Below are 16471 nucleotides of genomic sequence, written 5' to 3'. Positions count from 1 at the left end.
TGGTTACTAGCTGCATCTGACAGGGGTTGATACTATGGCCAATATTGTTTAATGTCTTCTTTAATAACCTGGATAATGGGGCAGATTGCACCTTCAGTAGGTTCGTGGGTGATGCCAGGTTGGGAGGAGTGACTGATATGCTGGAGAACAGCACTGCCATTCAGAAGGACCTCAAAAACCTAGAGATATGGGCTGGAGAAATGGTGCAACAAAGATAAATGCACAGTCCTGCACCTGGGACAGAATAACAGTGTGGTGCAGGATGGGCTGGGGACTGACTGGCTTCCTCATGCCTCCACAGGGGAGGCTCTGCAGGTCCTAGTAGGCAACAATTCAGAAATAAATGAGCAGTGCAGCCATGTAGCAATGATGGCCAATATTATATTGGGCTATACAGCCAAAGAGTATAGCCAACGTCAAGTGAATTGATTATTCCTCTCTGCTTGACACTCTTGGCAAGTGTGCCAAATACTGGACTTCCCCAACACCAGAGATGTCAGCACGTTGGAATAAGTCCAGCGGATGCTTAGGGAGCTGGAGAGCATAATGTAAAAGGAGGCAAAGGGAACAAGGCTTGGTTAGCTTGGAGAAGAGAAGGCTGTTAAAGAGGAGTTACGGAAAAGTCAAGCAATTTGCAGAGGTATACAGCGAAAGGTCTAGAGGCACCAGCTGCAGCAGGAAAAAAATCCAGCTGGTTACTAAGAAAAACAATTCTTCACCGTGAGATCAGTTGAGCGCTGTTACAAGTCATCCAAGAAAGATGGTGGCATTTCTGTTCTTGGTGATTTTCAAAACTCGATTGGACAAGACCCTGAGAAACCTGATCTGGCTTTGAAAGTAGCCCTTTTTGGGGGCAGAGGATTGGACTGGGAACTTGAGAGGGGTTTCCCCAACCTAAATTATTCTGATGATGTGACTCTACATGTTCTGAACCCACATCTTGTAATTTGGAGGTTCAGGGATCTGGGGAACAGGATGGACTCGCAGTGCATGAAAGGAAGCACGGAGAAAGGAGAGGCTTGTTTAAGCAGGGGAAAAAATCTGAAGACAGCTATATTATCTTCCCTTACATTCACATGCAGTCTATACTTATGGTCAACTCATTTCTTACCTTTTTTGACCAGAGGAGACTTTCAAAGTGCACACTAATGCCAATTGGATCATAGTGTTGCTACACAGATTTATTAAATCTCATTCCCACCAGGACAGAGTCCAGATCTCCCTTTCTATCCCCTAGAAGCTGCTGACTGGAGACAATGTTTTACTTCAAATTGCTTTACAATTTTTGATTTTTGATTGCTTTACAATCAAAGCGTAGATTGATGGCTTGGTACCCTCAGCCACAAATGGAATAGGATCCAGGTGATGCACAGCATTGTATTAAGCCCAATGAAATGGGGAAATTTGGGATCAGATTGGCCATGAAAGGAACCAGAGTCTTATTTTGCAGGCAGTCATCCTGGTTTCTAGCTGAACTAGAAGCCTACGTTTTGTACTCCGTTCTGGGGTTGGGTGAGTTTCAGGGAGAACTAGCTATAAACCAGATTTTCAACACGGTTTAAGTTCAGGCTAGTTTGCGTCAGTGACTTTTCTGTAATCAGGAAAGCATATCCTCAATATTAATGTTTGTCTGAAGGTAAAACTCAGAGGGAAGTTAAAATCAAAGTTTTGCAGCCTTCAGCAGGTCTGAAGCACAGATTTACCCTTGGCAGAACAGACACGTGCAGTAAACTCGTCCTGCTTACATAGTCAGAAACTCAAAACTCTGCAGCCAAAGCACGACCAACTTGCTCTTGCTAAAATCGGTTAATGAAATTACATTCCTAATATAAATAGTTGATGTGCTAGAATATAGGAAATAATCCTGCATTAGCCTCCAAGGATGAGCTGCTTGATTAATAGATCTGTTTCTAATTTCTGTAAGCATCAGCGTCTACTCTTCACTCATCTGGCATTCAGGCAGGGCACTTGACGAATCACTCAGATTATTCACGTGTATGAGTGTTGGTATGGTCAGGTCCTGAGTCAGTCCCTGAGGGCTTGCACTTTTGCAATTCCCCTTGAATTTTATTAGGTAGATAAAAGTGCCTTCAAAGAAATTTCCCTCTGCAGCCTGTGGTTTGAATTAATTGTTGGGCACATACCTCAGCAGCAGGTTGGTGCTGTGCTGCGTATTGCAAATCAGAAATGACAAATAGCTTGCTCATGCAAGGTGCTGAAGGCAACAGCTTCCTAACCTGGATCCCTAATGTCCCAGACCCACAGCTGCAGTTACTTATTTGGCCTAGTTTTGGGAAGTGCCAAACCTCTCCATCTGGGGTGGGGAGGGGGGAAGCCACAAATACTTCTCACTTCAGGATGGGTTGTTAGGTTAAACAAAGGGGAATGCTGAATCACACACACTTTGTTGTGAAGGTGCATGCATTCGTGATCTGCTTTCATCACCAGCATGCCTGTGGCTCTTCTTATTTGGGATTTTTTCCATGTGTTGCCTGTCTGTTTTCTTGTAAGCTCCTTTTCAAGTCCCCTTTCAAGTAAGCAGAGCTGAAGAAGACTTGAAGCACTCTACTGTTTTAGGAGAGGCTCAGACTAGGGACCAGACTGGCCCCTTGTTTGTTGACTTATGCTCATAACTCCAGCATTGATGGGGGAGGATGGAGAGATCTGTGGGCTGAGCACTGCACCTGAGCTCTCCCCCTCCCTTTCCCCCCTGTTCTTGTCTGTTTAACATACAAGATCTGCAGGAAATGGGCCATCTCTTACCATGGCCTTCTGTAGAGCCTGGCCCAGTGCAACCTGCACCCGGTTGATGCTTTGCAGAGGTAACTTAATGTACGTTGTGACAGGGTGGATCTCCCTCCCCCTCTTCTCTTGCTGCAGGTATATTCGCTCAGAGCGCTCTGTCATTCTTATCAACTTCTGCCTATCCATCATCTCCTCCAACGCTCTCATCCTGATCGGACAGACCCAGACCCGGAATAAGGTAAGAGATCAGTTGGGCTTTGTTTATTTGTTTGCTTTTCCCGTGGTTTAGCACTGAAATGATCCGTTCAGGCAGCTCTTCCTCATTTTTCCTCCATCTGTTAATTAGCGACATGTCAAAGACACAACTAAATGGCAGATTTCTATTTTCTCTCTCACTCTTTCTTTGATAATTTGTCAGCATCCTCAGGGCTTTGATTAAAACCAATGTGATATTTTTGAATATCTGCCTAGAGTAGCTGGCACACGGCACACTAAAGAAACATGGTTATTTGCAAGGCTTTAACCATTTTATTTTCCAAAAATTACAAAGAAAGACAGATTGAGAAAAGGCTTTAAAAAAACCCAACAACAACAACCAAACAACACAATATCTCAGCTTTACATTTATTTCTCCAGCAACTTTTATACTCGGAGCTTAAAGCGCTTGGCAGATGTTAATGAACACAGCCACAAAAACCACCTTTATTTGGGTTAGGAAGCATTGCCAGACGTGCTGTGCACGCTGCAGAGCTGGGGACCGCGAGGGACTCGCTGTGGATCACAGTGTGACTCGAGCAGTAAAGGCAAGACATAACGGGGATTTTCAAGCCAAGTGCCCTGGTTTCACGTACATGCCTTCCCCCATTACAGACCCAGCTGGAGAGGCACATGTTGCCTGTATAACTTTTCTCCAGCTAGCGTACTTTTAGTTTCCCTGTTGGCAGCTGGCATGACAAATCACTGCTCATTGTTAGTATTTTCCAGTCGTACCTTTTCCCGTCCCCACAAGTGCTTCAACTATCCTAACTCTGCTAAGCAGAAAACTGAGGCAAGAAGCATCCTCCACTACTCCTGCTGCCACAATCTCAATCAGAAGTAAAAATTTAGGTTTTAGTTAATAATAACCAGTGAATGGCCAGTTTTTTCAAGCCTCTACTTTGGCAGCCAGAGCATGCTGTCACTTTTGGAAGCATTTCTGCAGAGAAGCCCCAGGGTTTACTGAATCACTAACACTCATTTCTGTGGAGGGCTGTTAGGGGTAAGTTGTTTTAGCAAAAGCTCTACAGCTGTTGAGTCATGTGTGTGAAAAGAAGTGTGGAGACATGCAGCCAGCCAGCCCTGCTGCTATTAAACAAGTGCCTTTCAGAAATTAAGTTCGTGAAGCAGAGCTGCCTTTCATGGCCAACATCATTGGCAAGAGGTGGAGAAGGGGTGAGATAAGTTCTTGCTTTCCCTGGGTGCATCGTCTGCAACCCCAAGTGTGGGCTAGGAACTTCTTTCCATAGAAAGAAATACTGAGGTATGCACGATATGGCAAACCATGCCTGGACCACCTCTTTGGTTATTCTTCTTCACCCCAGGACAGGAGGTGGATGTCTTCACCCTCTCCCACCCCTTTCAGGGCACAGTTGTGAGCTCAGGTTCTCCCTCGTGCTTTTTCTCACATTACTCTGGGTGTTGACTGTCAGAGCTGTTAGCAGGGATTCAAAGCTCCGGGCTTCGATTGCATGAGGCAGATTAGCTCTTTGCACATACATATGCATGAAACACCATAAATAGAAAGGTTATTCTTGGATTTCCGCTTAGCCATCTAGTAAACAGTCTCTGGCAGGGAACAGAGAAAGAAAACTATACAGAGAAGAGACGAAGAAGTGTAAATTAGGATTTTATTCACATTCAATTATTGATAATGGAGCATCTTAAAGTGTTGGTGATGACTGATTTATAATAGCAGTTACTTGGGAGACTTTCTACAGTATTAGTTTCCCTGGAAATGCCAAATTCTCCCTTGATTTCCATCCATGTAACCTCAAAGACAAGATTCCACGCCTGGATTTGCTAAGCTTTTTGAAGATGAAAGGCATGGGAAAAGGCTAAAAAATTAGTGTCAGCAATAATGTGATACAAAAGAAATTAATGTTGCATGAACTGTCCATGTCTCAAAGGCATGGCTACATGCTGCAAGGAAACAGATTTTTCCTCTTAAAGGAAAACAAGGGCTAATGGCCTTGACAGACTGACAAACTCTGCTAGATCTTTCTGCAGCAGCTTGGGACATCATATCCCTGTGCTTAGGCCTTCATGGAGGTGATTATTTTTCCTTACAAGGAAGGAAAAAAAACCTGCAGCAGGAGTAGAAGAAGCAAATACATGCTTGCCCATCAGCTCGCCAAGTTCACAGCCTGGTTTCAGTTCAGACAATGGGTTTATCCTGGCCCAGCTAAGGTGTGCATATTTCTTTTGTGCTCCCCTCCTCTCTTCTTCCTTCCCATTCTATCAAAACTACCTGATTGAGAAAAAAATACCCAGAAAATGTATCTCTGGTGTAAAATTGGAAAGCAAAGGTTTTCTCTCCCCTTTACAAACTGCTGGCACACTGGGCAGAACCGTGTTTGTGCAGAACAAACTGCTGGCACACTGGGCAGAACTGTGTTTGTGCAGAACAAAACCAAAGTGGTAAAACAAATAGTTTTGTATCTGATGTTAAAAAAAAAAAAAAAAAAGTTGTTTTTTTCTAAAATAACAGTTTCTTAAAATATATTCCAGAAAGCATCCTGTGTTTTTAACTGTTTTATGTATGTATGTAAGCTGTTGAATAACAACTACCTTTTTAGGATTCTTTTAAAATGTGAAAATTACTTGAAATTATCATATTGAGCTGTGTCATTTGTACTGAACTGCCATTCAGAATCTGTTTATAGGCAGAATGCAAAGGGTTTTGGCGTCAAATACAAATGTGGAACAAAAAGATAGTTCCTGTCTCAAAGAACACAGAGTCTTACTTTTATTCACAACCTCTGATAACGCCAGTTTGTGCCAGTGTATGAATCGAGAGCAACCCGATAAAATCGTGAAAAAAGACACTCCATGCATGAGAGCTCTGTGTTAAAAGATGCTGGTGGATGGAAAAAGAGGAAGGTTCATTGACCGTAAACCCAAAGTCCATATTTCCTGATATAACTCAAAGCAGAGAAATGCTTTATTATAAACCTCCCCCTGCCCTGAATGCCTTAAGCCATTTTTTTTTTCTCCAGAGTCACTTTTAAAGTCTATTTGCTCTCCCTTCTCCTTGGGAGCCACTGAAGTTTCTTTCCATCATTTTCTTCTTGAGTACATTGATTCACAGTTTCCAGCCCACAGATGGTGGAAAACTGGCAGAGTTAAACAGAGCGGCACCAATTTGCACCAGTGAAAGATTTGGCCTTGCTGAGTTAAAAACAAAGACGAGCTTGTCAGCTTTCCAGTCCATCTCCCTGGCACTACAGGATTGTTCTTCATAATGCATTTGCTAGTACTTTCCCCAGTTTAATTTTAAATGGCTTAAGCTCCCTACGTTTCCCTTGAGACATTTCCCTACCGAGTAGTAGAGATCGCCATTATGAAATTCCTTCCAATGTAGTTTCTTTGGGGGTTTTAGGTGTTTTTTTTTGTGGTGGGTTTTTTTGTGGTTGTTTTTTTTTTTTTTTTGGTTGTTTGTTTTCTCCCTGTCTGCTAGCAGTTATATGCTCTTGGGCAACTTGCACTACTCATGTTTGCAGTCCTTACCAGCCCCTGGCAGCCGTGATTTCACCCAGTTCTCATGGCTTAACTCTTTCGTTCAGTGATCCTTCCCTGGCAGGACACTGTCTGAATTGCCCCTCTCTGATTTAATTTCTATGGCTTGGCTGCCAATGACATGGTATTTTGCAAATCTTTTGAGCTGAGATTAGTGCACGGCTTATTAACTGCTTCGTCCTCCTCAAAAGGATCATGGCAATGGTTTTGATCATTATGAAAATGAATATGCCTTGCTGAAGCCAAGAAAGCACCAGGATGGGATGCAGGCTCAGACTTCAGCAAAAATCTTAGAGCTCATGCTGGAAAGCAGCTGATTTCCGTGTAGTACTGAAATTTTGGTCTTTTGCTGGGTTGAAGCTGGTGGGGGAGGCAGCCTTCTAAAATGTCTCTTTGTGTCCTGATCTCCATGACCTTGCCTTCCAGAGCCTGGTTTGGAAGCACCTCCCTGCACCTTCTGCTCTCCTAAGCGCTGCTCTCTCTGCCTGCTGCTCTTCTCACATGTCCTCCTTTCCTCCTCTCTCCAGGTGATATGCACACTGGTGGCAGCTTTCTTGCACTTCTTCTTCCTCTCCTCTTTCTGCTGGGTGCTGACCGAGGCTTGGCAGTCCTACATGGCCGTGACGGGCCGATTACGGAACCGCATCATCCGCAAGCGCTTCTTGTGTCTCGGATGGGGTGAGGATCCTGGGTCTGTGGAGCAGAGAGGGTTTGGGCTACAAGAGGGACTGATGCCCTGCAGAAGGCTTGGCAGAGGGTGCTGGGAACCCTTTCAGGGGTGTCAGGAAAGGCTGAGATGGTTAGAAACAGCATCAGCAAGAGCTGCAAAGACCTGCTTGCCACCCAGCGTACCCAAGGGTCACACCAAATAGATAAGTTGCAGAGGGGTTGAGTTTTCAAAGGGTATGCTGCGGGTAGTTTCTGCTGGATTTGTGTCTCTTTCTTGCTTTCTCCTTTTCTCTCTCTCACTGTCTCCTTCCACGTGCAACCTGGAGTGAAGCAAGCTTTGAAATCCCATCTCCATGGCAGCAGGGCTTTTTGTAGACAAATAAACTATAAGAGTGGTACAGATGCTTGTAACTAATTTCTCTCCCTCTGCCTCTTCCATATGTTTAATTTATTAGCCTTAAATGATGCATTCTGTAGTAGAAAAAAAACACAAACCCATAACCTGGGCTTTCAATGCAATAACAGGCGTGCATTTGAAAAGAGCAACTGAACAAAAAGTTGCTTAAAAACGAGCAGGCAAAAAAGAGAAAGGGAGAGAGAAACCGTTGTGTGTCTGAGCTGTATTAGTGTCTCGTTTTACTACTGAAGTCTAGCATTTCTCCCCAGGCAAGGTATTTCCGATGCTTACGAGGTGCCCTGATGTGATTTATTCTGGCACATCAAGAGCCATCCTCATTCCAGCACCTGGATCCCTTTAAGTTTTCTCTCCTAGCTCTTGCTTACGATAGAAAATAAATTGTGTTATTGAAATCCGCTGTTTGTGTGTAGCAGGAGCATAGCCACATACATGCAAAGCACAGGCTGGATGCGCCTGTGTGTGTTCATGCATATGTTTATACACGAACACAGCGATTCAAGGGTCATCAGGGATATCGAATGCAACCAACTAATAGCTTTTCTAGGCAATAAAAAGGGATTTTTCTGATTTGTAAAAACTGGGACAGATGGGTGTGTTAGCCAAGGGAATTTTGGATGAGCGACATTCACATTTGTAGTCTGCACAGATTTAAGAAAACACCCTACATGTGTAGAAGCATAATTTGCACTGCTAGTAAAACGTCATCATCTCTGAGCTAGGATGCGCTGGCTGATAAATAATGCATACTAACCATTTGGAGTAGGTTAGGACAAGAAATGAAGAACGTTTTCACCTATTAAGGCAGCAAGGGAATTTCTGGTATTTAGCATCCTGTTAGACTTCAGCTGTAGAGCTGGGATTAATGGCACTTCTAAGAGGAAAGAGTCCGAAAATACGTTTTAAAGAGCATAATCTGAAATAATTAGCACAATTCACTTTGTCATGGGCTGATTCTCCCCCTTTTCCCCCTTTGCATATTAGCATTTCTCTAAGCCCTCGTTCTAGACATCTTTGCCAAGTTCTCAGCTGCTGTCAGCTGTAGCTCATTGAAGCTATGGTGGTTTTCATCAGCAATGAGATTTATTCCTAGGGTGTTATTTTTTTCTTCTCTTCAGTATGTAACTCTGCCTTTCCAGAAAAGAGCAATTAGAGTTTTTTTACTATTATTATTTAGAACAGACAGACAAACTGTTCCGTAGAAACAATACAGTCATCATATTTAGCCTGAGTAAAGAAGAAGTAATTTTGTTAGTCTTTTTATGACCATGTCATAGTTTCCACTACTAGATTTTTAATGCTGCCACAGTTCAAGCTCTAAGTGGGTCTGTAGTTGTTCATAACAGTTATGGCTCTTGGCAGTTACTGGCAAACAACCTTTTCTAGGGGGACATGATGAACACATGACCTGATTCTCCTCTGGCCTGGCAGTACAAAACTCTCTGAAACAGGTTTCTAATGTATTTATTTGGAATTGTATATGTAAAATTCACTTTCTGCAGAAAGCCCCCAAAACCTTGCCACTGATTACGTAGCATGACTGACTGCCTAGGAGGACAATCCATACACAGTAAATGGAACAGACCAGGTAGGAATAACTTTCTTTCAAATAATCAAAAACAGATTAAGAGTTTTGATTTTCTTATTCAGTCTTACCACATCTGACTGTGATTAGATCATTAACAGCTCTCTCAAGGCAGAGGAGTACAGCACCCCTCCTTACAATGCTCTTTAGCTTAGCTACCATGGCATAGCTACCACCTTCAGTAAATGCTCCTTGCAGAGGTACATTTTCAGCACAAGCTGAGGCTTCTACCCAGGCTCAGTACAAACCAGTCCCTGTAAGCTGACGAGTTCACAGCCTGTATTTCTGCATAATTATCACATCTAAGAGAGGCACTTTGCGAAGTACAAGTTGCTATTTTTGGAGGAGTCTTAGCCAACTTTCCTCTTTCACAGAGCCTTTTGCATCAAGCTATACTGAAAAAGTCCTTTCACATGTGGTTTCTTGGTGTGCTTGTCATGGGATGCCATATTGATGGCATCTTAGTGAGTACAGCACCCAGGATATATCCAGATGAGGTGTGAAGGAGGCTTAGAAAGAGAAGCAATATTCAACTAAGAAAAGGTGGGGGGGGGGGAAGGAAAAAAAAAAAAAAGGAAAAGAAATCTTTTAAACACACTGCCTGTTGGTTTTAGACTGATCAAACATGAGCTGTGCTTGGAAATCTCATACGAGAGGAGAAACACTTCCCTTTATGATAACTCTCAAATGCTGTATACTCCAGCCAACCTGGCCTTATACCTCCAAGCTGGCTGCAGAGCATCACTATTAATCAGTCTTGCAATGATTTGTATTGCTGAGTGACCACCTTGCCAGCAGGGTTATTGTTTAGATGCCGTGTCTGCACATCTCTTTGATCTACAGTGTCTTCTGCAGTCACCTGCCATGACCTCTACAGTGCAAGAATTGGGGTCTTGTCAAGAGGTACTAACCCTAACTGGCTACTGATTCTGCTAATTCTTAAAGGGATTTGCCCATCTTTAGCACTGGACAGATGAATTCATCATGTCATGAGGAGGAGGGCTGTGAAAGTCCACATGGAGACCTCCATAGATGAAGAACCAGATGTTACTAGCTGATATCCAGGCATTTCTTCAGGGAAAGGGGAGAACTGGGCTGGGGCTAGTGAACCACAAAAGTACCCAATCTCCTCTGTAGGTCTTTGGGCACTTTGTCGTGTCAGGAATAAGAAAGATCAGAAGACTATTAGCAAGAAGTAGTGTCTTTTGCTAGTTCTCATTGTGCCTAGACATTCAAGGACCCCAGAATTTCAGAGCTTTTTATGTGTTTTCATCCAATAACCAGCAGGTTGCACAATAACCAGCAGGTTTTCTTTATACTCCTCTCTAATTTTGTGGGAGCTTCCAGCAGCAAGATCAAATCCATAGCTTCACCCCCTTATGCACCTGAAATGACATCCCATCTTGGCCCCATTAGCTCATGATACTCTGAAGATAAATTATACTTGGTACATTGAGGCGTCCCAGCCGCAGACTTAAGTTGCGCATCCTTTGCAGTGCTCATAATGATGTGTGTCATCTTGAGGGCAGCTGGTTTACTCCCCTTTCGGAAACAAAAAGGGAGCAGGTCTGGCAAGAGAGGAAGTATCCTGGTTAGCAGAAAGATCTGATGTTCTGATGCTCTTTTCCATTGTTGTTCAGAGGGACCTGCTCCCTTATAGATCACGGCCCACCACTTTTGGGGGACCTGTTTGGGACCGGGACCTGTTTGTGATAGGGAAAACATGTTTCCGTTTCCTTTTCTGTCTCATTTGGGATGAGATTTGAACCTGGGTTGTTCATCATACATTCTGTTAAGAGCAAACATAGTCCTTAATCTCCCCCTTGCTAGTTTATTTGAGTTGGGTTGTGGCTGAATATTCCATCTTCAGGAGACACCCTTATATATTTCTGGCCAGCCTGCATACACAAGAACAAAATAAATACATTTTATGCATCTGCATGTACTGTCAATCACCACAGAACTGCTGAGACCACAGCAGGATATGAGCTGATTACAGCTGATGGCCTTTACTTCATTAGCAGAGGTAACATGGGTTCATGCTTTTGGCTTTGAAGGTCCTGAGTTCAGTCTCTGCCAAAGACCCAGGCTGGGACAGATGGTGCTAGAATAACACTGGACAGAATAGGGTATATTATGCGGTTGAGTGGGAGATGAGCTGCACATATGCTTAAATGACCAATTTTCCTTGTTTCATTTCCACAGGGCTCCCCGCCTTGGTCGTTGCCATTTCCGTGGGATTTACTAAAGCCAAGGGGTACGGCACTGTGAACTAGTGAGTAAAGGAGCTCTTCCTTTTTCTTCCTGTCTTACCCTCCATCCTTTTTGCCAAAATCCAGTCACGACCTGCAGGAGCCAGGGCAGGGGTTAAATTCTGCTGTGCTGCCCATGGCAGAGGGAAACAGGGATGATGGGAGAGGAAGGAGCCATCCTGCCTCCCTGCCTCCTCCAGCCATCAGCTGGCCAAGGTGGGTTGTATATTACTTTAAAAGCAAGTTTATAGAGACTAGTAAGATTTAACTGTTGTGTATATGACATAACTTTGATGTATGTACCTTCTACTTAGAGATTTTTTAATTTTATTTTTTAGGAGAAAATGTAGACTATTTAAAGTTCAGGATGTTTAAAAATTAAAAAGAGCTTTTGTGTTTATCTATTTAATCGCTTACTTGACTGGTCCCAGGTTTTAAAAATAGCTCGGCTCAGTCTGAGACACCAGAATGAGCATGAGTTTTTCAATCCAGGGTTTGGAAATTGGTATCATTTTGCCTGTTTTCCAAATTCCACAGGATTTGCCTTTAGGAAGCATGTAATGTGGGAAGAAGGCAGCAGTAGAAATAATAGAATAAGATGGTTCAGAGGTAAAAACCACATGATGGCAAGGCTGGAATTACTCAGAGCTGAAGCATTAGTGCAACTTGAAAAAGAGGAAGAAAAAGAAAGTGGTATTTTTTCACTGTGTTGTGAGAATGATAGCTTAGAAATTTTATGTATAGTGGCAGCCAAAGGATAATATTTTATGCAGCAATAAATCAGGCCCTTCCCTACTGCAACCCATCATTATCTAAAGCCTTCCTAGCTAGTAGATTGCATCCCACATGAAAAATGTTTAAGACAGAAGTTGGAGATGTGGCCAGTGACGGATGAGGGTTCAATAGGTCCACTGAGAAAATATCATGTGGAATGCCTGCTCCTTCTCAATTCCCACCATATTGTGCACACCCACGACCAAATGGTCCAGGGTTTGCATTTTGATTGCAGGAGACTATTGAAACAGCATAGCAGCATTCTCTGTTTGCTATGTAGTCTAAATTACTGCAAAATACTGTACAATACAGAGGGCTCAGGAACGTGGGTTGGTCATATGCAAATCCCTAGCTACAATCCCTGAAGCCTGTGCTGGCATCAGGATGCATTGGCCATACCTGTCCTGACTTGCCTGCCCCAGCTCAAGTGACTTGGCTTCAGCGTGTCCTGGTGGAGAGTGATCCAGCGTGTTGCATGACTCAGAAGAGGACAACGCATAGCCTGGCTTTCAGAAGCACTGCTGAGTTCCCAACTACCCTTTAGCTTTTCTGTGGGTCTGCTGTTTCTGACACTTTACTCTGTGCAAGTCTGCAAGACCAGTTCTTAATGAACAAGCATCAGGGGAATGGGAAGGAGGTCCTAAATATTTTGGCTTCCTTTCCTGTTTAGAGACTGGTGGCAATTGGTGCAAAAAGCTCTGTAGCTCCTTCTCCATTAATGCTTAGGGTCGCCACGCGTTTTGTGGTCCACATTGACCACACAGAAGAGCCTGGGCAGGGAAGGGAAGAACGTGCAAGAAAGCACACCCTGTTTCACTGCCCTGGACCACTGCGTGCCAACATCTCCCTGCCCAGAGCAATACCGTTCTAGACTGCAGCCAAAAGGGTGTCAACGCGTGACAAAACCTGCTGGACTCCTGCTTTGCTCCCAGATTTGGCACGCCAGCAAGGTGGCCAACAGTCTGCGCTGACTTTCCATCGTTCCCAGGGGATGCTTAACCACACCAGCTCTTCTCCTTTTGCTGCTAATCCTCTGACTCCTTTCAGCCCTAAAGACGCTGTTGCTCCTTGCATCCAAGGGCTGGATGCTGCCTACCTCCCTGCCCAGCAGGGGATGGGAGGCAGGGGGAGGGGGAGGTTGAGGAATGGCAGGGTATCCTGTGCTCCCAGCAGGATCTGCAGCCCAAGTGACACTGTTTCCCAGCTCTGCTGTCAAGGTGCTTGTCACCAAAATAGCAGGGGGCCTTCACACCCCATCAAGTCCAGTTTGTCCTCCTTTCACCTCCCTTCCATGCTGCAGCCCAGTATGGGGTAAAGCTGGTGAGTCCCAGCGGAGTTGTGCGAAGAACAACAATTCTTCTCAACCACAGAGAGCCCATCAGACATTCCTAACGCTGCCATCTTGTTGTAATTCCTGCTGTTGGCTTTACCAAGAGCCAGAGCCAAACAGAGCTAACTTGCAGTCACCCCCTCAAGCCAGCGTCTCTGCCCCAAGCAGCGTGGATGTCCCCATGGGTGCTGGTTAAGCAGTCCCTGTCCTGCCTCCATGCAGGGAGAGCAAGTGGGTGCTCACTGCTGTGCCAGGTGGATGGTGTGGTGGGTTCATGAGCCATGATGCTGAGCATAAAACGGTGCTGAGCATCACTGTAACGAGAGTTACATTTGTGCATTGGTGCATTTTAAAACATGAAACAAATATTCATGTGGACCAAGCTAGGCAGGGTGCCCTGACAGGCTGCAGTGCTTTCACACTTATCCCTGTTTCCCTGCTCCAAAGGCATAAAAGCTGTCTTGTCTTACATTTATGTGTGGGAATGCCCTTGGTTTTACCTCTCCTCTAGAGTAAAGTCAATATTACATAGGAGTAATCTCAGAGCTTGAACTCAAAAACTTGAAGTTGTTCAGACCTAGATTTAACACTGTCTGATGCTAAAGGCATATAAAAAGAATACAGACATGGATCGAAGCTGGTCCCAGGATGTTTGTTGGTTTCTGTCCATTGCAGAAATGTGTGAGGTGGCTGCAAAGCTTGGAGCTAGAGATCAGGAGCTATTTCAGCTTTGTCCCTAGCATGCACAGGGCATGCACAGGGCATTTCAAATAGGCAGTGGCAGACTTTCAAGGCACAATGTTTCCATCCTGCAGAAGGAAGGAAAGACACTAGCCCCAGCACGTCCCTCCCTGTGAAGCAGGGGAAAAGAGCTGCCATGATATACCACAAGGGACTTCACAGTGTCTTTGAAAGCTTCTTCCAATCCTGCAATTTCTGATTCCTAAGAGCAGTGCATTATGACCCATTGGTTTTCTTCTGGGCATGGGCATTAAGACAAAGCAGGGCTCTGTTATTTAGCTGAGCACAGGATTTGAACTAAATATCAGTCATCTTCTCATCCCACTCACAATGGTAAAAAACCTCTGATATTCATCTATGGGACATTGTTGTGAGAGCATTTTGGGGACAGCTGCAACTGTTGAAGTCATGGTAGCACTAATCTTGGTGTTACAGACTGCTACGGTGAAGCTTGTGGAAGGGACAGCGTGTGAAATGCATAATGTGTCTCTGTGTCACGATGACTGAAACTATCCATCTGCAGGGTACACCAAGGTGGCAACTGCAGTGGAGCACATTAAGAAAGGGACCTCTGACAAGGTGGTCTACCTGGGTCCTAAGCAGGATTTCACCCAGCTTTGTCCTGTCTTTTTTTTTTTTGTTCATGGGATGAAGCTATTCTGTAACGATGAGAACAGAAGTGAGTGGCAGTGTGGAGGCCTGTCCTGTCAGGCTGTGGTAGCAGTCGAAGGGTTGGCTGCGTCTCCAAGCTGTAACACGAGAGATCAGAGACAGTGCCAAGTGTGGGAAGGTTGTAGGTAATATTTACCCTTTAGATGGCCAGACTGGGCCACTGGGTGGAAAGATGAGAAGGGAGAGAGAGGTTCAAATTAAGAATTTAATACGTACTGCAGGATTTGGACTGTGCCTCTGTTGTTTTCTGAGTGACAATTCCCCAGCAGCCATTCACTCAGAGGCCTTTCTGGCTAAAGACACTTCCGGAGTGCTGTGAACTCTCCATCTACAAGGAGGGGAGGAGAACACAAAGGGATTTTTCCTTTTTCTTATCTGAACAGCATTTGAAAGGAGATTGTGTGGTTGTTTGGAGAGCTGTTGGGGTAGGGTACTTGCTGTACTTCCAGTCTCGAAGAGAGTCTTGGAGATAATGGAGGTCTAAAGGGCCTGCCACTGCTCACCTCCTGGTATTAGGCTGAATGCCTGAGTAATAACTCTCCTTTTAGCTGGTACTCCAGGGACTGACCCTGGACCTCTAAAGCTTGACAAACTGCCTCTTAAAGCTTGAACTGAGTAATTGAGGTTGTGCTACTGGTAGCTGGGAACTCATATCCTTCCTCACCAACAGCCCACAAAAAGTTTCCTGAGAGCAGTGCCAGGACACTGCAAATTGCCAGGGGTCCTTGTGTGTCATTATGTCAGGGCTTCTGTCACCCACAGGTGTCTCAGCAGCTTCTATATTAATTTCTAAATTAGCACTGATGGGACAGCCCCAGTTCCCAGCTGCAGTCTTATACAAATATTTTGGCTGTTGCATTGGAGCCACTTAATTTGGCACACGATCTAGGTGAGACCTGTTGCTGGCAGACCTGTACAGTGTAGTCAAGAAGGTGTCTGGAAGTCAGCTCTTCACAGGACCAAGACAAAAGCCATCCATCTCACATTTTTGCTGTGGCAGATTCACAAAAGGATCAGATATTTTGCAAAGAGGTCTTTCACGTTGAACACAAGAGCTGCTGTCAGTCAGGGAAGCACCGCTTAGAAATAGCAGTCTGGAGCTGCTGAGCATTGTTAAACCGTTCACTTACTCCCTTCCAGTGGTAATTTTATTTGAGAGATCTGTGAAGAGATTCCTTGGCAAGTACTGGGGAACCTCTTAGCGAAGTGCAACTATTTATGTGCCTTGTAGGCACAAGGCTAAAAGCATCTCCACTAGACTAATATATTGCTGGAGTTTGCTGTTGGTTCCTCTTCTTGGGTATCGCTTCACCTTTTCCCTTCCCTTGCTGTCAGCCACCACCTCTGACAGCCTTGGGAATGCTTCCATTATGCGCTGTGGCAGGGAGGTCAGACAGTCAGAAGGGATAAGGACCAGTGCTTGGTGATGTGTGAACTCGCCTTCAGAAAGCCTGATGCTCAGAGGGGAGGAGGGGCTGCCAGGGACCTGCCATGAACGAGAGCCCTCGTTACAC

General features: G+C 44.6%; 1 protein-coding gene across 6 annotated transcripts in view; it reads left to right on the top strand.

The window, feature by feature from the left end:
- Positions 1-16471, top strand: part of ADGRB1 (adhesion G protein-coupled receptor B1) — a 295063-nt gene that overhangs the window by 229983 nt on the left and 48609 nt on the right. For all 6 annotated transcript variants that reach the window (XM_055800321.1, XM_055800320.1, XM_055800318.1 and 3 more), the window contains 3 exons: positions 2881-2983; positions 7047-7197; positions 11394-11463. In XM_055800321.1, the coding sequence (XP_055656296.1) occupies positions 2881-2983; positions 7047-7197; positions 11394-11463 (324 nt within the window). The remainder of the gene's footprint in view (positions 1-2880; positions 2984-7046; positions 7198-11393; positions 11464-16471) is intronic.

The sequence above is a fragment of the Falco peregrinus genome, chromosome 3, assembly GCF_023634155.1.
Source record: "Falco peregrinus isolate bFalPer1 chromosome 3, bFalPer1.pri, whole genome shotgun sequence".
NCBI lineage: Eukaryota > Metazoa > Chordata > Aves > Falconiformes > Falconidae > Falco > Falco peregrinus.
The sequence above is the reverse complement of the archived record's forward strand: the minus strand, read 5'-3'. Positions and strand labels throughout refer to the sequence as shown.